The sequence below is a fragment of the Odocoileus virginianus genome, chromosome 6, assembly GCF_023699985.2.
Source record: "Odocoileus virginianus isolate 20LAN1187 ecotype Illinois chromosome 6, Ovbor_1.2, whole genome shotgun sequence".
Taxonomy (NCBI): Eukaryota; Metazoa; Chordata; class Mammalia; order Artiodactyla; family Cervidae; genus Odocoileus; species Odocoileus virginianus.
Genome location: NC_069679.1, coordinates 88,663,121 through 88,688,105, shown reverse-complemented (window position 1 = coordinate 88,688,105; position 24,985 = coordinate 88,663,121). Strand labels below are relative to the sequence as shown.

The window sequence follows — 24,985 nt, the reverse complement described above, 5'->3', positions numbered from 1 at the left end:
GTCACAAGCTCCCTAAATCTTAACTAAGTGTGCCTTGTTTATCTAAAGTCAAACCTCCTGTCCTTGGAGAATGGCACTTCTACAGCAGACCCTTTCACAGAAGACCAGCCACTTCCCCCTTCTAGTCCTTAACACCCAACAAAGTGATGATAGTCAGAGTCATTTAAAAGTTAACTGAGCCCTGGTCGCATGCTTGCCTTTTCCAGTGATTTATTCCTCAGGTTTAGCTCTTCTTCCTTCCAGCTTCCTTCCAGCTTCTCCACAGTTTCAGTAACCATGTAGATAACCAGCCCCACACCATGCCAAAGCCCTTTTTAACAAACGCACTCGTTTCTGGCTGCGCTGATGCACACTTGCTCCAGGTGCAGCAGTCAGCTACTCTCGAGTTGCGGCTGGTGGGCTTAGTTGCCCCCCGGCATGTGGGCTCTTTCTTGACCAGGGATTGAACCGTGTCCCTCGCGTTGCAAGGCGGATTCTTCAGCACCGAAGCCTAACCACACATTGGGCCGTACTACTCAAACCAGTCACACTTCTAAGACCTCACAGTCCGATGTCTTCCTGGACCGCCCTCTTCCGTTCCCCTCTTTTCTCACACTCCCCGGGTCAGCTCTCCAGTTCGTGCTGACTCTGCCTTCCCTGGAGTCTTTCTGCCCGATCCCTGGCGCCGCCTGTGGGTGGCGGGTGCGTCCTTCCTGGCCTGAGGTCGGCCTGGTCTGACCCAGGGCGGCGCTTGCTGTGCGAGCCTTCCTCCTTGCCTGACGCGGAAGTTGCTTTATTACTCGGCACATCTTTTCCCAGTGCCCGCTTTCTAAGCTTTCCTCTTGTGTCTCCAGAATGTCAGCAGGACCTGGCTGAACTTCATGCTGGAGTCTCAGCAGACTCTCCCAGGGGTCAGCCGGTGCCGCGCGCCTCTCCTGTGAGTTTCCTCACCTCTCCCGCTCCGGCCCCGCAGCCCCTGCCGCCGTCCCCCTGCCGCCGACGCCCGGGGATCGGGGCTGCCTGCTCTAAATGCTGGAGTTTTCCTCCCCTCTGCTTTCTTCTGCACCTTCAGGACTTCTGTATCTTGGAGTGTACCTGTCAAATTGGTAGAAATTAAAAATAACGGTAATATTAAGAGTTGGTGAGGGACTTCCCTGGTGGTCCAGTGGTTAAGACGCTACGCTTCCAGTGCAAGGGACGTGGGCTCCATCCTGTTCAGGGAACTGAGATCCTGCATGCCACGCAGCCATAAGTCATCATAATAATAGTGTTTAAATTAAAAGAAAAAAGATGAGTTTTAACAAAAAGAACTGACGAGAACTTTGTTTTCTAAGGCATCCATTCAATGTTGGTGGGGAATATAAATAACCTTTCTGAGGAAAGTACCTATAACATTTGGCAGCTATTATTAAAATTAATAGGTATGTATATTTTGACTTAGGGTCAGAGACTAATGTGCTCTGATATCTAAGGTATATGTGATCAGAAGCCAGATCCTGGGCTGAGGAAGAGTAGTTACAAAGAGCATTAGTGGGGCAAGTGACAAATTTTGAATAGAGAGTATAGATTAGATAATAGTGTTTTTATCATTAAGTTTCTGATATTGATAATTGTCCTGTGGCTATGTGAAGGAGCGTTCTTTTTTTTTTTTAGTATTTGCACATTGAAGGATTTAGGAGCTTGATGTCTCCAACTTATTCTCAGTTGGTTCAGGGACATGATGTGCATGTATAAAAACACTCAGAGAATACTAAAGCAAATAAGCAAAATGTAAACAATTGATGAATTTGCATAATGGATATATAGGGATTCCTTTTGCTGTTCTTGCAAGTATTTTTTGTAAGTTTGAAATTGTATCAAAATATTTAAAATATAAAACCCACAGGGAAGGCATTATAGTCTAGGAAAAGCTTTATAAATCAGGCCCAGATGTAATGGACAATCTTTACCAGCCTTCCTTGACCAAGAGTATAATTCAAAGTTTCAAGCCACTCTTCTTTATGATGTAAGCCTGTGGAACAAGATTAGAGAATAATTTTTCCAAAACAGCGTTATCCAAGTTTATACCTTTGTTTGCTGCAAAGTTTGCTCTTTGTCTCAGATCATTATAGTGTAATGAGAAAGACATAGGTTACATTTATTGTCCTGTGTGTATTACTTCTCACAATTGAACATATGATGAGATCTGGACTGCAGACAGTGGGAGGTTTTACCCTCTGGCAAGAACCTAGAGTGTAGCTCTTTGTTGCCAAATTCAGATCCATCTGCTTTAACTGGCAAATGAGTTGAAATGGTAACTGCAGGCAAGGAAGGCCAAGTACTTTTTTGGAGAAAACAGGCCTGGGTCCAGTCCTGCAAGACAGAAATTGACTTTCTTAAGTTCTGTGTCAGAAGTATGTCAGTGACAATCTTAGCTTGGCACATTCTCCAAAGGGTGAAACCCTTGTTCACGGTAGCCGTTGGAAAGCGGCCTTTCTACAGACCCCTTGGAATGTCTCCTTTCTAGTACCGTGACATTCTCGTGAGCCCTCCAAAATTTAACCATGAGTAGCATGTAAAATGGAGACGTTTTATGACCAACTGTATAGAATTATGGACCCCAAGCCTTTCAGGTATCTGAAGGACAGAATAGGTGATTTAAGACTGTTTTTCTACAATGATTAGCAATACCAGTTGCCCGATGGGGCTCTCCCAAACAAACGACAGTAAAACCGCATCAGGAGGGAAAAGGGCAACTCTGTAGCATTTAAAACAGTTCCTGTTTTTACACACAGAGAGTAGGCCTGGGGAGAGGGGAGGAGAGGGTGAGATGAATGCAGAGAGTAACAGGGAAACTCACACGAGCGTGTGTAAAATCGATAGTCAGCGGGAATGTGCCGTGCCGCTCGCGGAGCTCCCACGGGGGCTCTGCACCTCCCTGGAGGGGTGGGAGGGGACGGGGAGGGGACGCATGTGCACCCGTGGCTGAGTCATGCTGAGGGTTGACAGAAAAAAAACAAAATTCTGTGAAGCAATTATCCTTCAATTAAAAAATAAATTATTTAAAAATCCTGTTTAAAAAAAAAAATCCTGTTTTTAGAGTCAGACTGCCCATGTTCATAATCCTTATTCTTTCACTTAAAAGATTATGCAACTCTGGGTAATTTTTGAAACCTCTCTGAGTTTCACTGTTTTCTAGAGATTAATTTACTTTCTCTGGGGATTATACTAGTATTTTAATAGCACCAGCTTCATAGCATTGTTTTTGAGTATCAGATTTGTTATCATATCTAAATAGAACAGGCACATTGAAAGTGCCCAGTATCTCTGGTTGTTACTATGTTGCTGTCTAGTCTTAAAAGCAGTGAGCTGTGTTAAGATACAGATTTTAAAGGAAGGCAGCCAAAGCCCTGTTTTACATCACTTTAGTTCTTATCTGCCAGGAGCCCTTTCCCACTACCATGACGAACCCGGGTTACTAAGATGCTGCTTCTACACAAACAGCAGTGGCCAGCACTGTAGATCCAGCCAGCACCACTTAGGCCATTTTCATGGTCTGTCCACAGAGGCAAAAAGCCTCAGGAACGTCAGTAAAAACTGAACATTCTCATGCTATTTGTTCCCATAAAGAGAATAAAAACTGTCAGCATTCACTTAACAAAAAACCAGCCGTCATGCTTGCAGTTCGTTGTAGAGGAAACTGGCAGACACTTGAGAAATCTAATTTCTAGAATTCTAATGAATGCATAATTTTGAAAGCAAAGTTATTCAAGGTAGATAAGTTGGCATGGACCAAGGCCCACCAGGCAGAGTAGATCTTAAATAACTCTGGTAGTAGACAGTTTCCACTCAGGTGCTTTATTCCATCTGAGCTTTTCAGTAAGTTGTTTTTTTTTTTTTTTTAAATGGAGGAATGTAATTTATGCTCAGTTGGCAAGGGGTGGGAGTGGAGGAGAGGAATGGAGGGGGCTCCTTGAGTTATAAAGCTGAGAAGAATCTTCCTCTCAGATGTCAGTAACAATCTGGGTTTTCATGATATCTCTGACCATATCCCCACCACTGCTAAGTCTCCCAGAATCTGCCTGCATTCCTGATTCCACTGTTCTAAGAAAATAAAAACTTTGTAATTCAACTTAATAATAATCCTTGTAGTCTTTTCTAAAGTTTGTTTAATATGTTGTCTCACTGCCTGGCTAGGTTGTTTTGAGTCTCAAGGGCAAGCGTCAACATCCCCCCTCCGGAGCTGCTGGCTCTCTGGATAAACACAGAGGTGTAAAGACACCAGAGTGCAGTTCCAGCACACCCTCAGAAGTCAGAGAGCTTGTTGACAGCGAAAACCCATGCTCCATTTCACTTTCGTAAGCTCCGAACCTCATCAGTCCAGCTCCAAGTACAGTAAGCTCCAGGACAGCTAATGCCAAGCAAGGCTAGGAGTCAGGGATGCGCGGTCTGCATGCTCAGGAGCAGTGGGCTGGGTGTCTGCCCTGTCATGATGAGCTGTTTGTTGCTGGGCAGCCGGAGGACACTCCTCTCAGATGTGTCCCTTGTGCCGGCAGTCCACATTTGGTTTGTTTATAAATAAACTTGACTGGCGTGTTTCCATTCAGATTTATAATGGTGTCTTAAGAGTGATGTTCTGAGAACTGTTTTGGCTTGTAACTCCTTGTAGAAGCTGATAAAATCTGTGCCCCCTCCCTTCTTAGTAGAATGCACATACGCTTACATATACTTGAAAAAATTGTGCATAATTTCAAGGAATGTACATGGAGCCTTCTCTTAATGATCTGAAATTTACATTTGTCTTCGGCAACCCACTCCAGTATTCTTGCCTGGAGAATGCCGTTGGACAGAGGAGCCTGGCAGGCTGCACTCCTTGGGGTTGCAAGAGTTGGACACGACGGAGCGACTAGCCACCACCTTCCTGAAAGGATTGTAGACAGGCTCTCTTGCCCCTTTTCATAATCTGAAGACATGTGATTCAAGATGGTGATTATGATAAGCACCGCTTATTGAGCTTTCGCTGTTGGTTAGACACCCGCGTGTCCCCATTTCCAGAGGTGAACTCCGCATCGTCCCTGTCACGTCTGTCCTTGCCGCAGGCTTGCGCACGCAGCTGACAGTCCGCCCCCCCTTTTACGTGCTCAGGGCGGGCTGGACCCTGACCGCAGTGCTGTCCGCCTCCTCCCAGGCTCCGTCATCTTTCCTTGTTTATTGCAGCTGGCCTCCCTGTTCCACTCCTGCTGTTCTCAACAAAGAGCCAGAGTCACTGGTCTGTCAAAACGGAGACCTTGTCACGCCCTGTTGTACTCAGAACCTTCCCGAGGCCTCTTAACGTCAGTCAGAGTAAAAGATGAAACCCTTAAAATGACCAGGACCTCTGTGCTCTCCAGTTCCAAAGGAAGGCCGTAAGAAAAAGTAAAGAGAACTGAAAAATGATAAATAGGAAAGCTAAAATGCAGACTGTAGACATGTACTTACTCTCTTTTCTTTCAGCCTCTTTGAGAAGCATAAAACTATGTGAGGTAATAATTATAATGTATTGTTGAGTGTGTAACACATATGGTTGTCCTATATATAACAATAATGTCTCAAACAGGAGGAAGAGAGAGCAGACCTATGTGGGAGTAATGTTTGTATATATAACTGGAATTAAGTCGGTATGAATCTCACACTGTTTGTGATAATATATGGTAAGCCATAGAGTAACCACTAAGAAAATAACTTTTTAAAATGTTTACTTAATGAAAAAGAAGTAAGGAGGAATAAAGGACCAAAGATATACAATATATAGAAAACAAAAAAGTAAAATAGTATACATAAGAAGAACAATACAAAAAAGATCTTCATGACCCAGATAACCATGATGGTGTGATCACTCACCTAGAGCCGGACATCCTGGAGTGTGAAGTTAAGTGGGCCTTAGGAAGCATCACTATGAACAGGAAGCATCACTATGAACAAAGCTTAATGGAGGTGATGGAATTCCAGCTGAGCTAGTTTAAATTCTAAAAGATGATGCTGTTAAAGTGCTGCACTCAACATGCCAGCAGATTTGGAAAACTCAGCAGTGGCCACAGGACTGGAAAAGGTCAGTTTTCATTCCAGTCCCAAAGAAAGGCAATCCAAAGAATGTTCAAACTACCTCACAGTTGCACTCATTTCACAGGCTAGCAAAGTAATGCTCAAAATTCTCCAAGCCAGGCTTCAACAGTACATGAACCGTGAACTTCCAAATGTTCAAGCTGGATTTACAAAAGGCAGAGGAACCAGAGATCAAATTGCCAATATCTGCTGGATCACTGAAAAGGCAAAAGAGTTCCAGAAAAACATTTATTTCTGCTTCATTGACTACGCTAACGCCTTTGACTGTGTGGATCACAAGAAACTGTGGAAAATTCTGGAAGAGATGGAAATACCAGACCACCTTACCTGCCTCCTGAGAAACCTGTATGCAGGTCAAGAAGCAACAGTTAGAATTGGATGTGGAAGAACAGAGTGGTTCCAGATTGGGAAAGGAGTACATCAAGGCTGTATATTGTCACCCTGCTTTTTTAAATTACATGCAGAGTACATCATGCAAAATGCTGGGCTGGATGAAGTAGAAGCTGATATCACGATTTCCAGGAGAAATATCAATAACCTCAGATATGTAGATAACACCACCCTTATGGCAGAAAGCAAAGAGGAACTAAGCCTCTTGATGAAGGTGAAAGAGCGAAAAAGCTGGACTTAAAACTCAGCATTCAAAAAACTAAGATCATGGCATCTGGTCCCATCATTTCATGGCAAATAGATGGGGAAACAGTGGCAATGATGAGATACTTTATCTTCTTGGGCTTCAAAATCACTGCAGATGGTGACGGCAGCCATGAAATTAAACGAAGCTTGATCCCTGGAAGAAAAGCTATGACAAACCTAGACAGCATGTTAAAAAGCAGATACATTACTTTGCCAACAAAGGTCTATATAGTCAAAGCTATGGTTCTTCCAGGGAAAGTGAAGTCAAAGTTGCTCAGTCATGTCCGACTCTTTGTGACCCCATGGACTATACAGTCCTTGGACTTCTCCAGGCCAGAGTACTGGAGTGGGTAGCCATTCCCTTCTCCAGGGAATCTTCCCAACCCAGGGATTGAACCCAGGTCTCCCGAATTGTGGTCAGATTCTTTACCTATTGAGCCATGAGCTGAGCCACAAGGGAAGACCCTTGGACTGCAAGGAGATCAAACCAGTTAGTCTTAAAGTTAATCAACCCTGAATATTCATTGGAAGAATTGATGATGAAGCTGAAGCCCCAGTACTTTGGCCTCTTGATGCAAAGAGCCAACTCATTAGAAAAGACCCTGATGGTGGGCAGGATTGAAGGCGGGAGGAGAAGGGGACAACAGAGGATGGTATGGTTGGATGGCATCACTGATTTGATGGACATGAGTTTGAGCAAGCTCTGGGAGTTGGTGATGGGCAGGGAAGCCTGGCATGCTGCAGTCCATGGGGTTGCAAAGAGTCAGACCAACTGAGCGAGTGAACAGTAACAACAGATCCAGTTGTATCAGTAATAACATTACATGTGAATGGATTAATAGGTACAGTAAGAAGACAAGAGGTGGTCAGATGAGGGGAAATACGCTGTCTTTAGTAGACACGCAGTAGATCCAGAGGCATGTTGCTGTTCAGCGGCTCAGTCGCATCCGACTCTCTGAGACGCCATGGGCTGCAGCACGCCCGGCTTCCCTGTCCTTCACCATCTTCTGGAGTGTATTCAAACTCTCGTCCATTGAGTCGGTGATGCCATCCAACCATCTCATCCTGTGTTGTCCCCTTCTCCTCCTGCCTTCAGTCTCTCCCATAGCTCCACATATGGAGCTTCTGATTCAGAGGTATAAATAGGTTAAAAAGAAAAAAGGATGGGAAGAGATAAATCATGCAAACAGCAACCACAAGAAAGCAGGAGTGGCTATGCTAATAACAGAAAAAATATACTTAACAAAAAAGTGTTAGTAAAAATAAAAAAGGGCCACTTCACAGTGGTAGAAGGTTCTATGTTTATGAATTGAAAGCCTTTATATTATTAAGATGACAGTGCTCCCCAAATTGATCTGTAGATTTAACAAACCTCTCTCAAAATGCCAGTTTATTTTCTTATGAAAATTGACAAAGTCATTCTAAAATTTACATGGAAAAATCAAGGAGCCTTAGAATAGCTAAAACAGTTTTGAAAAGGAGGAATTAAATTGCAAGACTAACACTTTTAAAACTTGCTACAAAGCTACAATAATCAAGAAAGTGTGGCACTGGAATAAAGATAGAGATAATAGAATAGAATTGAGAGTCTAGAAATAAATCCTCACATCAATTTTTTGACAGGCATGCCAGTGAGGAAAGAATGGTCTTTTAAGCTGATGGTGCTGGGACAGCTGGATAACCATATGCAAACGTATTTCATATGTTTGTGGTAAGCCATGGAAAGATACTAAATAATGTTTTTATTCAGGAAAATGCAAATTAAAAGCATAATGACACACCGCTACCCCCCAAACAGACCTACTAGAAGTATGGCGACTGAGGGCGCCAGATGCTTATGTTACAGAGACTCCCGCTACCCTCACAGCCCCGCAGTGGGTGAGGGCGTGTGTCCCTCACGGCCCCGCCGCGGGCGAGGGCGTCCGCCCCGCACGGCCCCGCCGCGGGTGAGGGAGCGTCCGTCCCACAGCGAGAGCCCAGCCATCGCTGCTCCTGCTGCTGTAGCCCTTTGGCCGCCTCTCTGCCGCCCCAGCGGTGAAGCCTGGACCGCCGGACAGAGTTGGTGGGTCACAAAAGTGCGCAACCCTGCACCTACAAATGAAGCATGTTTTATGAGTGTCGAGCCTGCTCCTTGGGCTGTTGGCCTGCTGTACAAGCAGGAAAGCCACTCAATGTTGTTTTAGGTTTGTCGTCTTAAATCTGCAGTTAATTTTTCTTCGTCTCCCCAGTAAATGAAAGGTAAACACTTTGTGTGCGCTCTGGGCAACAGTAAGCTGTACTAGTTCTGATTCCCACTTTGTAAAGAGCTGGCACCGAGAGAGACTTCATTTGCTCGGCTCAGGACACAGAGGAGCCGTTGTCTGTCGTGTTAGTCACTTGCTGTGTCTGACTCTGTGACCTAGTTCAAGTCTCTTGATTATAAAGCCTAAGTTCTTTGGATTATATCAAGTTGCCTCAAAGACAGGAGTACATTGGATTCTTTTTTTTTTTTTTTTTACAACCCACTTGCCTTTGAGTTTCAGAGTGATGTTTTCAGACTCCAGCATAAAGGATTTGTGTTCATTTAATAAAGCACTAAGCATCTGTTGAGTGCATACTGCATGCAAGCACTTGTTGGATTTTTTAAGATGAATACATTGATCATGACTTTAAAAGGCTCAGAATTTGGCAGAGAAAGTAAGTATGCAGATATTTTCAGTGCAGCAAGATAATTGAGGTGCTGTAAGTCTTAATGAGTACAGTGGGTAGCATAGGAGGAACTAATCAACTCTGCTTGAGTGGTGATTGAAGAAATAATTGAATAGGACATTCACAGATGCGTAGGAGTTTGTCATTTGGTCAGCTGACCTATGAATGCCTATTTCTGGGCCATGACAAACTGTGGAAACCGTATGTGCACAAACATCAGTATTAGGTTTAAATAAGTAACTACTTAAAGGTAGAAAATATTCACTGTTAGTTTGCAGGAAAGCTGTGTTCCTTTACACCTTTTAAATAAATAGTTTTGTGTTAGGTTATAATCAAGTGCAGAAATCCAGAAATATCTGGCAAAATACAGAAGTCTTAGAAGGGCAGTGCTTTTTGCTGTCTTGTGCTTTGTAAAATACATTGCAAAGCAACTAGTTTTTAGAGCTCTTTCATTCTGTGGAATCTGCTGTTTGGAATTTAAAGTTAAATGGGCAAGGTAAAAATTTGTGTTTGTGAAGATTTTCCTTCGGTCTTTTGTCAGATTGAGGTAAACTTGACCAGTGAGCACCCCTGGGCCGTGTGCTTTCTCAGCCATGTCTCCTCAGCGTCTGTAATCCACGCCTGCGGCTGTTCTAGGGGAGCACTGCTTCTCACACACAAGTGGTATCTCGGGGAGTAGCCGTTAGTTTCTGATCAAACTATTAGCAGTTTATCAGTGTCTTCTTAGAGCCGATTATGAACTCTGTTGTGGCTTATTATTATTCAGCTCCTTATTTATTTTTCACTGTAGCTTATTTGTCTCTTATTTCATTATTCCTCATGGGATAAAAAGGGCAAATTGAAAGGGAAATGGGCATTGTTTCATTTCAGGTGTTTTGACTAGCTGTGTTCTCCTGCTTTTGCTTTTGAGTTAAATGGTGCAATAAGAAGGTTCAGTTCAGTTCAGTTCAGTCACTCAGTCGTGTCCGACCCTCTGTGACCCCATGAACCGCAGCACGCCAGGCCTCCCTGTCCATCACCAACTCCCGGAGCCTACCCAAACTCATGTCCATCGAGTCGGTGATCCCATCCAGCCATCTCATCCTCTGTCGTCTCCTTCTCCTCTTGCCCTCAATCCCTCCCAGCATCAGGGTCTTTTCCAGTGAGTCAACTCTTCACATGAGGTGTCCAAAGGATTGGAGCTTCAGCTCCAGCATCAGTCCTTGCAGTGAAACCCAGGAGTGACTTCCTTTAGGATGGACTGGTTGGATCTCCTTGCAGTCCAAGGGACTCCTCCAACACCACAAGAGTCTTCTTCAACACCACAGTTCAAAAGCATCAATTCTTAAGAAGGTTACCTGCTACTTAATACACACTTTTGGAAGGACTCTCCATAAGTCAATTCTGAAAAATAGGGGCTCTGCTTAAAAAAAAGTGAGTGGCCGTTACTGCAAAGCAGTGGCTGGGGTTTCTGTTTGCCTTGTTTCACTCTGCTCGTTGTATTTCAGTTACTGTAGTGGTTGGTGATTTGGTACTCGACAGCAAGTTAGGAATTGTATGGTGATGGCATAGGTTTCTGATATGCTGCATCTGGGAAAATTGTTTAAATATATGCAGATTTCATATAATAGTTTTAAAAGCAATATTCTATGCTAATTCATTTGATTGCATTTTAGGGTAGTCATTAACTTATAAAACTGTATTTATATGAATTTAGTAATATTTTCTATATGAAACTATATACTAAGAATTCTGCCAAAATAATAAATTAAAATTAGTGCCTTATGGTTAATCCAAAGTGGTTAGAAGGATTTACTTCCTTTAGTTTATGAATATAAGTCAAAGACAGAAAAAATATATTTCGTTTTTAGATTATATAAATGGTGGAGAGCTTTTTACTCATCTTTCTCAGAGAGAGCGTTTCACAGAGCACGAGGTGCAGATCTATGTCGGAGAGATCGTCCTTGCCCTCGAACACCTGCACAAGGTAAGACCCTTCAGTTTCGGGGTTTGTCTTTTGAGAAATCTGTTCACTGAGGTGATGATGGGATGAAGAGAGCGAGTGTGCTGACAGGTCATTGTCTTAGTGGAGATGGTGGAGGCACACTTACAGACCACAAGCACATTTTTCAGTTTCGTCCTTCCCTCTTTAAAAGTCTTTTTTTCCTTTTGCAGTTCCCAGGATACAGATAAAAAAGTAAAGCATGAGCACTTTTTTTTTTTGGTTTTGTTCGTGAAAAATCCTAATGCTTATTACACAGTATCATCAGAATTAAAAAAAAAATTATTCTTAAAGTAACCTTTAAGATGAAACCACAAGTCATAATATGTACTTCCTTAATTGTGACTTACTCCACTGCAGACTCTGCCTGTATTTCTTCAGGGAATGTTTCCCTGTTAGCTTGAGATAATTGAAAGAAGCACTTACCTACAGACCCAGCCATCCCACTGCCGACTCGGGCTCTCTTTTCCGTTTGTTTTTCCCCAGGTCCTCTCTTGCTCCACCCCCTGCCCCGCCCCCCGATCCGCTCCGTGAGCTGTTACTAAACACTTTAAGTGGTATTCATGTATGTATGTGATGCCGTTTGAATTCTGTAAAAGCAGCTTCAACTTTTAAAAGCCATCATTTCAGATACTGCTAATCTTGATCCAAGATATTTTGACTAAAAACTTTTTTTTAATGAGGACACATTGTTGTAGAAGCAAACAATCATTATGTGGGTTAGGTTTGTGTGTTGCCTAAGAAATAGAACATACTAGAGTATTTTTATCATAACTGTGTGAGACCACAAGGGACATGGCCCAAATCACTGCATTTGGGTGATCTGAGTGCATCATAAAGTCACTGTTTTTCTTTGTTAAAAGTTCATGTTCTCAACTAGATTACAGATAAAGAGAGATGAAAGAGCTGATTATGCAGCACAAAAAAGGGCGGAGAGAAATGAGGGGAAAAGATGAAATTTTTAACGGGCAGGGAGATTCGAATTGCAGGTGGAAGCCATGGATGGGAAAGGCTGTGAGGAAAGATGAGAAGATGCAGGAAGGACAGAATGAAGAAATGGGTGGATCTAGGCCAGACAGAAACATACCCAGGCAGGGAGGGGGAGACAGGGTTCGGAACAGGAGGCCTAAGTGGGGTGAAGGAAAGTGTTAGGAAGGGAGGGAAGTGAAAGTGGCTCTGGGGCGCAGGGCTGCAGGGCCATAAACAAGGGGGGGCCTCAGGTGGGAGCTTAAGTCTTAACGGAAGTGTGGGCAGAGGCATCCGTGTTCTTCCGAGAGAGTCCATGGTGTGTAGGTGAGCTTATGCCTTAGTTATTTCTGTGGGATATGTGTACATACACACATGTAATTATATATATATATATATTAGACATGCATCAGATTGGGCCTAGGAATAGGCCGAAAAGCTTTCTTTTATGCTTAGAGGAATCCGATGTAATTTTTATAACATAAAAATGATGGTGGAAATCACCATAAATCTAAGTATAAACACAAAATGCAAAGCTCCAACAGATAAGCTCGTAAATTCAGTTTTTAATTTGTATGAAAACTGTTAACTCTGTTTATTAAAGGGAAAATCGATGAACTTTCATTATTAAAACAGGGTAATCAGAACAGAAAGCTGGAGAATATGATGATACCAGATGTAAATGTAATTGATATGGAAAGTATACACAGATTAGATCTTCATTCAGTTTCTCTTAATCTTACCTTATAAAAAGAGAAATACAAAGAAATGTAGCACAAAGCCAGAAATGTTAATCTTGCTATGTCTACTAACACTGAATTTCTCAGGAGAGACAGAAACGGGGCGTTTACTTGGAACTGATGTGGTAAAGAAGGTGGTAAATGACTTATTCCTGAAGTCTTTTCCAAAGATTGTTTTAAAAAAAAGTCATACTGGTTGTTAGGTGCTTGTAGGCTTCCAGTCAAATATATCTTCAGCAGGTAGTGCATTCACAATAAATAGTCATGTTTTACAATATGGGGGGAAAAGCATTCTTGAAAGAAAATGCCTAGTGTTTTTCCTTGTATAATCTTTTAATTTTAAGAAAGTGTCAAGAATCTTCTTTTTCATATACTTAGTGTTGATGAAAGCACACAGTCTTAAGTTTGCTCATGCTCAGTATAAAAAGTTTAAAAACATTTAATCCAGGTTGACATATCATGAAACGTGGAATTCATATTTGTCAGGTACTGCTTGTATAACTTGAGTAGATTTATTTATGTCATATAGCTAACATGTTTCACTATAAAACTTACAAAACAAAACGGAGGGATAGTTAGAAAAGTGCGGTGTAATTATAGGTGCTCTATGGGGAAAAAAGAAAGGCCGGTGCAGGAACTGGTTAGCCAGGAAGGCCTTCTGGAGCTGTTAAGAAATGATGGGTGTGAATTGGCTAAGAAAGCCCCTGAAGATCCCCTGGAAGGAGGATGAAATCCATCACAAAGAGTAACCCAGGAAGGAGCAGTCATCAGAGTAGACCGCAGAGAAGCCAGTCTGACAGAAATGGTCCCTCATTACAGGGAGCATGGTTCCAGAGGCCCAAGGAGCCCAGCAGATAAGCCCTGAGACTGAGGCCTTAGACCTGGTCTGCCTGTGCCAAGTCATCACGGCACCCTGAGCAGGGGAATGCCGTTTTTGGTTTTGCTTTCAAGATTCATAATAAAGACTTTCCTAATTTATCTTTTGAAAATTGTTATTTTTAAATGCATTTCTGTTTGTTTTTACAGTTGGGGATTATATACCGTGACATTAAGCTTGAGAATATTCTGCTTGATTCTAACGGCCACGTGATGCTGACAGATTTTGGTCTGAGTAAGGAGTTTGTGGCTGACGAAGTGAGTATTATATTTTAATTTGAGTTAGTAAAGCTGGATGTAAACAGTGATGAAAATTAGCTATAGAAGGAGCATTTAATGGGATAGTACTAAACAAATTACAGACTTTTGTACAAGTTTGCCCAGAGGAACATTTTGATATCGTCAGGCGAGCGTATGCTCCTCGGTTCTGTCTCGTCCCCTCGGCGGGTCATAGTGCTCAGGTCTTGGACAGACTGTGTTATAGCTCTTAGACAAATCAGTGTTACAGCTCAGTGTTACAGCTCTGTTTTATTTAGAAGATAGCAGGCCAATCCATCTTCGAGGCATGAGGGCACATTGATCCAAAGATGCAAAGAGAAGAGCGCCCCACTTGTCTCCTCCTTTGTTTGTTTTCTTCCCCTGGGCCCGCCCTATGCAAATGGGGCTCAGCCAGGAGCTGTCCTGCCTGAAGCCCTCTCTCCGGCCCTCCTTGGGCCTTTCTTTGACCTTCCTCTGTTCTATTTTCACAGGCTTTTCCCTTCCTTGTCTTTTAGCCACCGCCATTTTGGACTCCTTTTCCCTATTCTGACTACCTAACAATATGAGTGACTGTAAGGTTTTTACTTTGAAATTACCATGGAAGCATCCTGTTAGAATTACAGTAACCCTTTCATGGATGTATCAGAATTATAAAACCAAATTACACATTTAACTTTCTCCATAAAATATGACTGAAATTTTTCAATAGCGCTTTGGGCCTTTTAGAAGAACCACAGCTTAGATAACAGCCAATGAACAATCACGAAACGAGGACTCCCTGGTGGTCCAGTTGTTAAGACTCCCTGCTTCTGATGCAGGGGTGCAGTTTGATCCCTGTTTGGGAACTGAGACCCACGTGCCCGCGGTGTGGCCAGAACAAAAGAATCACAAAACAAAGCACACAGTTTCCTTACACCTACAGCGTAGGGCGTGTCATTCTGGCCCTTTAAGCTCATTTTATAAGAACAGCAAGGATCCACTTACTAGCCCTAACTTTTTAATAAACTTGCTGGGGTTTTTTGTCATACAAATTAAAATGTAATAACTGATGTACAGATTATAAATATGGAGGACTCTGCATTTTCAGTATTGATTAAAACTTGTTTATTATCACAGATTTACTTAATAACATTTAAAATTATACATTTTTAGTTGTAATTAAATACTATTTATGTAGCAGTTATAAATTAAAAGTGTGTTTTATACTAATGATTTTTGAAGAGAACTAAGTAAATTTGAATGCCAGTTCTTTTCTGTCCAAGAAATTTTGTTATAATATACACAACTATAGTAAAATTTTTGTAGTGAAGGACTTTGTTGTTGTGAAACACATTCTTGGATTCTAGATTAGGTGTATCCATTTCTGATCATTTACTTTTTAGGATATTTCCAAAACAGTCTTAGGTGAATTAGATAAGTACTAAAAGTATGAAAACAAAGGATCCTAGTTGTTTTTTTAAATCATGTCTATCTCGTTCAATCACTTTTTTCTTGATCTCTACTATGCTAGATATTGGATAATACAGTGACAGATTAAGGGAAATGGTCTCCACCTTCATGAGCCTGAGGACATAACAATATATTAGTTGTCTTTTATAGGAAAATCATAGTTATAAAGCAGATGAACTGTTGAGGAATTTACTTCAAAGTTTGGTTTTTCAAACTTTTCTTCTTTGTTTAAAATTTTCGTAGCAACTTAAAAAATGTGACGGATGAAATATGTTCACGGTTATTTCCTCACTAAACCCTACTACAAGTAAAAATAAAGGAGTGAATAGGCATGCACGCAGAAGGGAGAGAGGATCTTTGAAACTGGAGAGCCTGATGATCAGCAGTGCTCTCAGAGAAAGGTCCGACTCAAAAGGGGGAAATCTTGGAAAAAAAGAAAAACAAACCAAGAACCTGAATTAAGTCCTGTTAGGAGGCCAGAAGGGGGAGTTTTAACAAAGACCAAGAGGAAGGAGGAGATGCTTCTGTTTCCTTAGCAAGCACTCAGCCAGGGAGAGACTGGTGACCCAGCCAGTGAAAAGCTGTGGACACTGGGTTTGCTGTAGCCCCCAAAACTGCCTTTCCCCAGTGAACACGGCCTGTTCTACTCTCGCCCTGAGGTGTTTCTTGGGGCTCACGATAGGTGTGAATCCCAAATTGCAGTTCTCTGTTGATTCCCAATAAACCCTGTTTTGTAGAAGAAAAAAAGGTGGGAGGAGGTGGGAGGAAAACAGCAACCAGCTTCTGCAAAGTGGACGGCAGAAACACTAGTCGTCGTCAGTTAGCACCCCTGAGCAGCCGAGTCCTAAGCCATCGACAAGGAGAAGCCCCAGAGCAGGCTAATCTGCACCTCTCACCCCAGAAAGGCTCAGGGGTTAGTCCTCATCACAGCCATGCGGGACACAAGAGGATCTATTGAAAATCTGTGTAAGAAACAGATACCTCCCCTCCAAGGTCCCGGGTCTGCATTATTGCACAAGGAAGCCTTGCCCTCCTGACCCTCGTGGAGAACTGCAAAGACTAAACAGGCAGGCTGTGGATGCGGGGACGAGGGCCGCGGGGGAGGGCGAGGACACCGTCGACGCCAGGAGGCAGCTGGAAGATGGACGCTCACCGTGGGACTGAGACCAGAGCGGGCAGCGCTCCTCTGAGAGCAGCGGTCTGCAGGCGCTGGGGCCCGGGTTCTGCGGTGCCATGGTCCGGCCAGGCCTCCCGAGTGCCACTGAGGCCTGACCGCAGCCTCGGCCACAGGGGCACGCTCGCGACGGCACCGCACTGTCTCCTTGTGTTCTGGTTCCAGTGCTTGTCTTAGTTTGCTGTGTCCTGTCATATACTCAGAAACACCCTGAGAAGGGACCTGTTGACTTCAGTAGATGTCCTGGCATGTGAAGATGGGGGACCCCCTCTCCCCCCATAGAGAGATCTGGTGATCACCCTTTCCTCTCTCCGTGGGACCATTCGTATATTTACTCATTCACTCCATCAGTATGTGTTGAGAGCCTTCTATCTGCTAGTCTTCAGGCTAGGTTCTGGTGATAAAACCATGAAAGAATCACTGAGTGAATCCTGTGTTTCTGGACATGTGCTTCTATGTTTCTGGTCATTTGGCAGATGGCAGAAACAGACTTTGGCCCTTTTTGTTAGAAACCAAAGCAAAAGCAAATAAAAATCAAGCATGATCAGAGTTACTGGGCTTTCATATAAATGAGTCAGAGCTGCTGAGTAACTAAATCATCTGTGTCACTTTTTACAAGGGAGGCTGTGGTTTTTGCTGGACATGTCAACAGCTTCTCCTCAAGGGAATGAAGGGAATTCTTACCGGATGTCAGTGTTTGAACATTTGGTTGTTTAGGACCAAAAATGAAATAATGGGATTCAGTCTGCAGTGGAGAAGTAATTCATGGATTCTTGCTTATTCACCAAACACAGCCTAGCTGCATTTTGTGCAGTTGTGTGTTATTGTCATGTTACTAACCCTTACAGTTGCATCTGTCTTTCCCCTCAGACGACCAGCTTACTCTTGCTCTTGCTGAAGAGGATGATACCACTCTGCTAGGCTTTAGATTTAATTCTCAGGGCTCAAGGAGGAACCTTCTTTTTCTGAATCCCCTAAACCTCAGTCGAACGAGCCTGTTAAAACTGGGTCTAACGGTCCTGTGTTCTCTTGATTCCACCTGCATCTGCTCAGTGGGTTTCCCTGCCTGGACCTTCTACACCTCAACAATATTCCCATCCAGCAGTTTCTGTTTGTTAGCTAGCCTTCCTTTTTGGTGTCATGTGTCAGCCTGACATGTCGAAGGATCACCTTTCTTGGAATGAGCTGCTTTTGTGCGTCCCTCTGCTCCCTCCCTGGCTTGCAGCGGCAGCTTCCTGTGAAGGGTTTCCGCCGTGGCTGCCGGTTTACAGAGGGAGGTTGTGCATCTTTGTCTCAACTGACCCTTCTCCTTTTCTACCTTCTTCCACTTGGACGTGCCCTGTCACCATTTAAGCCTAGTCTCTCTTGTCTTAAATCTTTTAAGAGGGAGAGGTGACTGGGTGGATGGACTGGGTGGCAAACAGCCAGCAGGCTCAGAAGCCCGTACTCCCTTTCAGCGCCGGTCTCACGTTTTCCTTTGCCAGTGCCTGTGAGAGGCCTGCCTGTCACTCCCTCCTTAAGCGACTCCGGCTCGGCTCGCACCTCCCGCCAGCTGACTGAACCTGTCCGTGCCACGGCCAGTGCGACCTCCGTTTTGGGTGTAGTCGAGGCCTCATCTTACTAGACTGCCTAGTGGTGTGGCGCTGGAGGTGGCCTCAGCCTGGCCTCTGCGACTCCGTGCTCCCCGCCTTGCCTTCTCTCTCACGCTGCTGCAGGCTTTCTCTCTTCTACCTGCAGGGCTCCTCACGGTCAGTCCTGGGTGTTCTGTCTTTATGCTGCCCTCGCTCCCTGTATGTTGGGGCTTCCTCAGAGCCCACGGCCAGCCCTGAGCTCCCTTCCGGGCCCCTCAGAGTCCACGGCCAGCCCTGACCCGCCTCCCGGGCCCCTCAGAGTCCATGGCCAGCCCTGACCCGCCTCCCGGGCCCCTCAGAGTCCACGGCCAGCCCTGACCCGTCTCCCAGGCCCCTCAGAGTCCACGGCCAGCACTGAGCCGTCTCTCAGGCCCCTCAGAGTCCACGGCCAGCCCTGACCCGTCTCCCAGGCCCCTCAGAGTCCACGGCCAGCCCTGAGCTCTCTCCCAGGCCCCTCAGAGCCCACGGCCAGCCCTGAGCTCCCTTCTGGGCCCCTCAGAGTCCACAGCCAGCCCTGACCTGTCTCCCGGGCCCCTCAGAGTCCACGGCCAGCCCTGACCCGCCTCCCGGGCCCCTCAGAGTCCACGGCCAGCCCTGACCCATCTCCCGGCCCCTCAGAGCCACGGCCAGCCTGAGCTCCCTTCCGGCCCCTCAGGTCCACGGCCAGCCCTGACCCATCTCCCGGGCCCCTCAGAGTCCACGGCCAGCCCTGACCCGTCTCCCGGGCCCCTCAGAGTCCACGGCCAGCCCTGACCCGTCTCCCGGGCCCCTCCGAGTCCACGGCCAGCCCTGAGCTCTCTCCCAGGCCCCTCAGAGTCCACGGCCAGCCCTGACCCGTCTCCCGGGCCCCTCAGAGTCCACTGCCAGCCCTGACTTGTCTCCCAGGCCCCTCAGAGCCCACGGCCAGCCCTGAGCTCCCTTCCGGGCCCCTCAGGGTCCACGGCCAGCCCTGACCCATCTCCCGGGCCCCTCAGAGTCCACGGCCAGCCCTGACCCGTCTCCCGGGCCCCTCAGAGTCCACGGCCAGCCCTGACCCGTCTCCCGGGCCCCTCAGAGCCCACGGCCAGCCCTGAGCTCTCTCCCAGGCCCCTCAGAGCCCACGGCCAGCCCTGAGCTCCCTTCCGGGCCCCTCAGGGTCCACGGCCAGCCCTGACCCATCTCCCGGGCCCCTCAGAGTCCACGGCCAGCCCTGACCCGTCTCCCGGGCCCCTCAGATTCCACGGCCAGCCCTGACCCGTCTCCCGGGCCCCTCAGAGTCCACTGCCAGCCCTGACCTGTCTCCCGGGCCCCTCAGAGCCCACGGCCAGCCCTGAGCTCCCTTCCGGGCCCCTCAGGGTCCACGGCCAGCCCTGACCCATCTCCCGGGCCCCTCAGAGTCCACGGCCAGCCCTGACCCGTCTCCCGGGCCCCTCAGAGTCCACGGCCAGCCCTGACCCGTCTCCCGGGCCCCTCAGAGTCCACGGCCAGCCCTGAGCTCTCTCCCAGGCCCCTCAGAGTCCACGGCCAGCCCTGACCCGTCTCCCAGGCCCCTCAGAGTCCACGGCCAGCCCTGACCCGTCTCCCAGGCCCCTCAGAGTCCACGGCCAGCCCTGAGCTCTCTCCCAGGCCCCTCAGAGTCCACGGCCAGCCCTGATCCCGTCTCCCAGGCCCCTCAGAGTCCACGGCCAGCCCTGAGCTCTCTCCCAGGCCCCTCAGAGTCCACGGCCAGCCCTGACCCGTCTCCCAGGCCCCTCAGAGTCCACGGCCAGCCCTGAGCTCTCTCCCAGGCCCCTCAGAGTCCACGGCCAGCCCTGACCCGTCTCCCAGGCCCCTCAGAGTCCACGGCCAGCCCTGACCCGTCTCCCGGGCCCCTCAGAGTCCACGGCCAGCCCTGACCCGTCTCCCGGGCCCCTCCGAGTCCACGGCCAGCCCTGAGCTCTCTCCCAGGCCCCACAGAGTCCACGGCCAGCCCTGACCCGTCTCCCAGGCCCCTCTGAGTCCACGGCCAGCCCTGACCCATCTCCCAGGCCCCTCAGAGTCCACGGCCAGCCCTGAGCTCTCTCCCAGGCCCCACAGAGTCCACGGCCAGCCCTGATCCGTCTCCCAGGCCCCTCAGAGTCCACGGCCAGCCCTGAGCTCCCTTCTGGGCCCCTCAGAGTCCACGGCCAGCCCTGACCCGTCTCCCAGGCCCCTCAGAGTCCACGGCCAGCCCTGAGCTCTCTCCCAGGCCCCTCAGAGTCCACGGCCAGCCCTGACCCGTCTCCCAGGCCCCTCAGAGTCCACGGCCAGCCCTGACCCGTCTCCCAGGCCCCTCAGAGTCCACGGCCAGCCCTGACCCGTCTCCCAGGCCCCTCAGAGTCCACGGCCAGCCCTGACCTCTCTCCCAGGCCCCTCAGAGCCCACGGCCAGCCCTGAGCTCCCTTCTGGGCTCCAGCCCTGGGCCTGCCGCCAGTGTGTCTCCCCGTGACTGTCTCCTGGATCGTGTAAGCTCAACGTTTCTAAAACTGAATCACCATTCTCCCACCCACTTCTCTTAGTTTATCACAGTTTAGTGTATTACAAAGTCTGCTTTCACTGGACCTGGGGAATGTATTTTTCTATTTAATTTTCAAGATTTTACTTTGTTTGACAAGTCTTTTTATTTTTAAATTTTATTTATTTTTGATTGGAAGATAAGTGCTTTACAAAATTGTACTGGTTTCTGCCATACGTCAATACGAGGCAGCTGTGGGTATTCTCATGTCCCTCCCTCTGGAACCTCGCTCCCACCTCCCACCCGGGAGTGTACTCTTTAGACATGTCTGGAGTTTCTCCATGGCGTGCTGCGTACCTGTCTGTGTAGCGGTTTCTGTTGGTTCCTGGCTGCACCGCGTGGCGTGGGGGATCTTAGCTCTCTGACCAGGGAGTGAGCCCGCGCCCCCCGCAGTGGTCGCACTGAGGCTTAAACACTGCACTGCCGGGGAATCCTTGTGTGTTTATTAATCTAATATTCAGCAAATATGTGGTGAGTGCCTACCATGTGCCACGTATTGTGCTAGACTCTAGAAGTACAGTAGTGAGCATAACAAATTCCTGCCCTCATGAGCCTAGATTTTAGAGGTGTTCATCACTATGTCGGAGTTATTTCTAGATTGCAGGTTGCTAGCTAAATTGTATAGTGGATAAAATTGATTTTTTTACAAGCTGTAACAACATTTCATATGATAACAATTTACATATTTGGTTCTTTTACTGACATGTTTTTTCAATAGAATTTGATAAATCCCTTAAAATTCTGAAAAGAAAAAAAAGATATTTCTAAATATCTGCATGATAATATATGCTTATCATAGGATTTTTTTAAGGATGCAAACATTTTTAAGTTCAGCAAACATTTTCCAGTTCTTACAATGAGTCAGTCTGCTAGGGTGAGTATATGGTTTTTAACATTGAAGACTTTAAAGGCATTTTTCTAAAAACGGCATCTGTTCTTACCTGTTTATAATAATGTCAAGGCAATACATTCATGTGTTATTAATTACCCTATACTTAAATATTTTATATGCATTCTATGTTTTCATAATTTAACACTGAGCATTTGAAAGATTCACAACAGATTATTAACATGAATCCTCAGGAAGATAAATAAAACTGGAAGAAAAATGACATTCTGACATTTAAAACAGAGGTTAATTATAACTCACTACCATGGTAGCTATTAAAAAGTTCTATAGATTTTTTTTCTTTCCAGAAAATAGAAAAATGTAATCTTTGCCCAGTTCAGGTAATGTTATTCATTAATTAATTCTTTGAACACAGAAGAGGCGTTCTTAGTGTGGTGGAGCGAGCACACGCTGAAGTTCGAGGACCTTGCTCGGGCTCTGCTTGCTGACTCGGTCACGTCGGTCAGTCGGTAGCCCCTCTCAGTCTTCCTTTCGTCGGCTATAAAATAGTATTTGTCATAGGTAATTTATATGGTTTTCATCTGGACACAGTGAGATGATGCTCATGAAAGTACTTTTTAAAGTGTAAACCATGATATAAATACCAGTTTCCACTTAAAGAGGCACGTACATATTCAGATTTCAGATTACTGTGAGCAAAATCACAACATACAAATGAGGATCGTACATTATTCTCCCTTAAGTTCCTTATTTGTAGGAAAGTTCTACATGACGTCTTTCTCTGATAAACACCCAGTCAGTTACGTCACTCGCGGGATTCCGCTGTTACACCGTGCCTGGGTGAGGCTCAAGGTTCACAAGGAGCCGCTCTGCGTGAGGGCTCAGACAGGCAGCTCCCCAGGCGGCTTCAGTGTCCCCTTCTGACGGGTCTGTAGCGGCGTCCAGTCTTGACTCCCCCCGTTGCATGTGCCCCCGAGGAGCCTGCTAAGTCTCCGTCAGCGAGTCCTGTCAGTCATTTGCCAACCTCTGTGACTCTTGGATAATTTTAGTTATTTTAAGGTAAATACTGAGATGGATGTGCTGGGAAAATAGGAGGCCTAGAAACCAGAGTGTTCTTGTGGCCCCACTGTTTCCTGTACTCAAACAATAGTACACAGTATTCAGATATGAAAATGTAAGCTTTAGCTTTGAGAAGGTTTTTTACAGGTTTGTAAAGCAAACCTTTGTAAAGGTTTTTTCCATCAGATGTCAGAGCAGGTCCCCTGCCCTCCGACGGAAGAAGGGGGAGGGAGACAGAGACGGCTTTTTCCTCAGGCGTCTGCCTCACACATCCCTTAATAACGTTTCTTATGGTGGAAATTTATTGGCTCAGTTAAGATTTATTCACAATACTGTTTCTTATCTTAAGGCAGGCTCAGTGCACAGCTTGAGTAGACAGGTTTCATGTAAAATTACATCACAGGGCTAGTGGGGACAACTTTTGAGTTGAGATTCTTTTCAGAGAAACTTCTATTATATGTTCTGTTTGTTCAAACTGTGTTGAAACATGCTTCCCTGGTGACGCAAATGGTACGGTCTGCCTGCAGCGCAGGAGACCTGGGTCCGATCCCTATTCTTTATTTACTTGAAAACTGTTTAGTCAGATTATTATCCTGTATTCAGTTCAGTTCAGTCATTCAGTCGTGTCCAACTCTTTGCAACCCCATGAACCGTATTTATTATTTCTTTATTAGTATAGGATATATTAATCTATAGATATAACACATATATATATACATACAAATAGTTTTCATCTATTTTCTGAATGTCAGGGACTTTCAAACCCCTAAGGGGAATTTAGCAAAAGACACCCTGGAATATTAACATTGTATAAATGTGATTAATAAATGTTTGTATTTTCCAAATTTCATTTAAAATTTTTTATACTATACAATATTTCAAATTAATAAAAATGCAGAGGATGATACAGCAGAATCTGTGTACCCACTATTCACATACGCAGTTATGGACATTTATATATTTTTTTTTCCCACTCACTCACCAAGAGTGATTGAAGATCTTCTGAGATCCAGGCACTGTTCCATCTAGGTGTTGGAATCCAGCAAATTAACAAAATAGGCAAAACTTTCTCCCTGAGGGAGGCAGATGACAACAAGTAAACAAGTAAAATATGCATGGATGTGTTAAACAGTGGTGAGCTACAGGAAGACAAGTACAGCAGGAGAAATAGGAGGTAGCAGGGCGAGAGGAGCTTGGACTCTTAAATCAGGTGATCAGGAGAGGCCTCGCTGGGACGGTGGCAGGTGAGTCAAGAGGGGAAGGAAGTCAGAACATGAGCTATATCAGTATCGAGGAAAGAGATCTCTAGGTAGGGGGATCAGCCAGTGGTAAGAGCCTGGGGCGGGTGTATGCCTCGGTGGTTTGTGAGCAGAAGGAGGTGTGCGTGGGTGTGTCGAGTGAGTGAGGGAAGAGTCGTGGGAAAGGAGGACATGGGGACGGTCATCTGGAGGATGTGACTGTGCAGGTTGTGCTGGGCACGGGGGCCTGTGGTAAGGACTGTAGCTCCTCCCCCTGAAGCATGTGTCATGGGGAGCTTTGAGTGGAAGATGACATGGCCTGAGTTCTCTAAGAAAGGTAATTCTGTTTGCCAAGCTTGATGGTCCTGTGGTGGGACAAGTCCCTAGAAACATGGACCTCAGTTAAGAAGCTGTTGCATTAGCCCCAGCAAGAGCTGGCTTTGACTTAGACCATAGGGTAGCAGAGTAGGTGGTATGATGTAATCAGATTCTAGAATCTAGTCTTGTGTTAGTGCTGAGATTCTTGATGGCCTGGAAGCAGGGTGTGTGAGAGCAGGAGGAATCCAAGGCAGCGCCAGGGTTGCTGGCCAGAATCACTGGAAGGGTACAGTTGCCATCAACTGATACACTGATGAGGACGTACTTCCCTGGTAGCTCAGCTGGTAAAGAGTCCACCTGCAGTGCGGGAGACTCGGGTTTGATTCCTGGGTTTGGAAGATCCCCTGGAGAAGGGAAAGGCTACCCACTCCAGTATTCTGGCCTGGAGAATCCCATGGACTGTATAGTCCATGGGGTCACAAAGAGGTGGACATGACTGACGACTTTCACTTTTCATATTGATGGGGAGGTGTTGGGTGGGTGGAGTGC

General features: G+C 46.0%; 1 protein-coding gene and 1 long non-coding RNA gene across 5 annotated transcripts in view; one reads left to right on the top strand and one right to left on the bottom strand.

The window, feature by feature from the left end:
- The window catches only part of RPS6KA5 (ribosomal protein S6 kinase A5), a 187,793-nt gene that overhangs the window by 93,960 nt on the left and 68,848 nt on the right, over window positions 1-24,985 (top strand). For 2 of the 4 annotated variants that reach the window (XM_020900771.2, XM_070469793.1), the window contains exons 4-5: window positions 11,235-11,350; window positions 14,098-14,205. The exons of the other annotated variants lie outside the window; for them this stretch is intronic. In XM_020900771.2, coding sequence (XP_020756430.2) covers window positions 11,235-11,350; window positions 14,098-14,205 — 224 coding nt within the window. The remainder of the gene's footprint in view (window positions 1-11,234; window positions 11,351-14,097; window positions 14,206-24,985) is intronic. 4 annotated transcript variants of the gene reach the window in all.
- Window positions 1,229-24,576, bottom strand: LOC139035709 (uncharacterized). Its single transcript, XR_011488425.1, has 3 exons — window positions 23,863-24,576; window positions 2,819-2,953; window positions 1,229-2,331 (listed from the first exon to the last, which is right to left on the bottom strand). It is a non-coding gene; the product is annotated as an uncharacterized lncRNA (long non-coding RNA).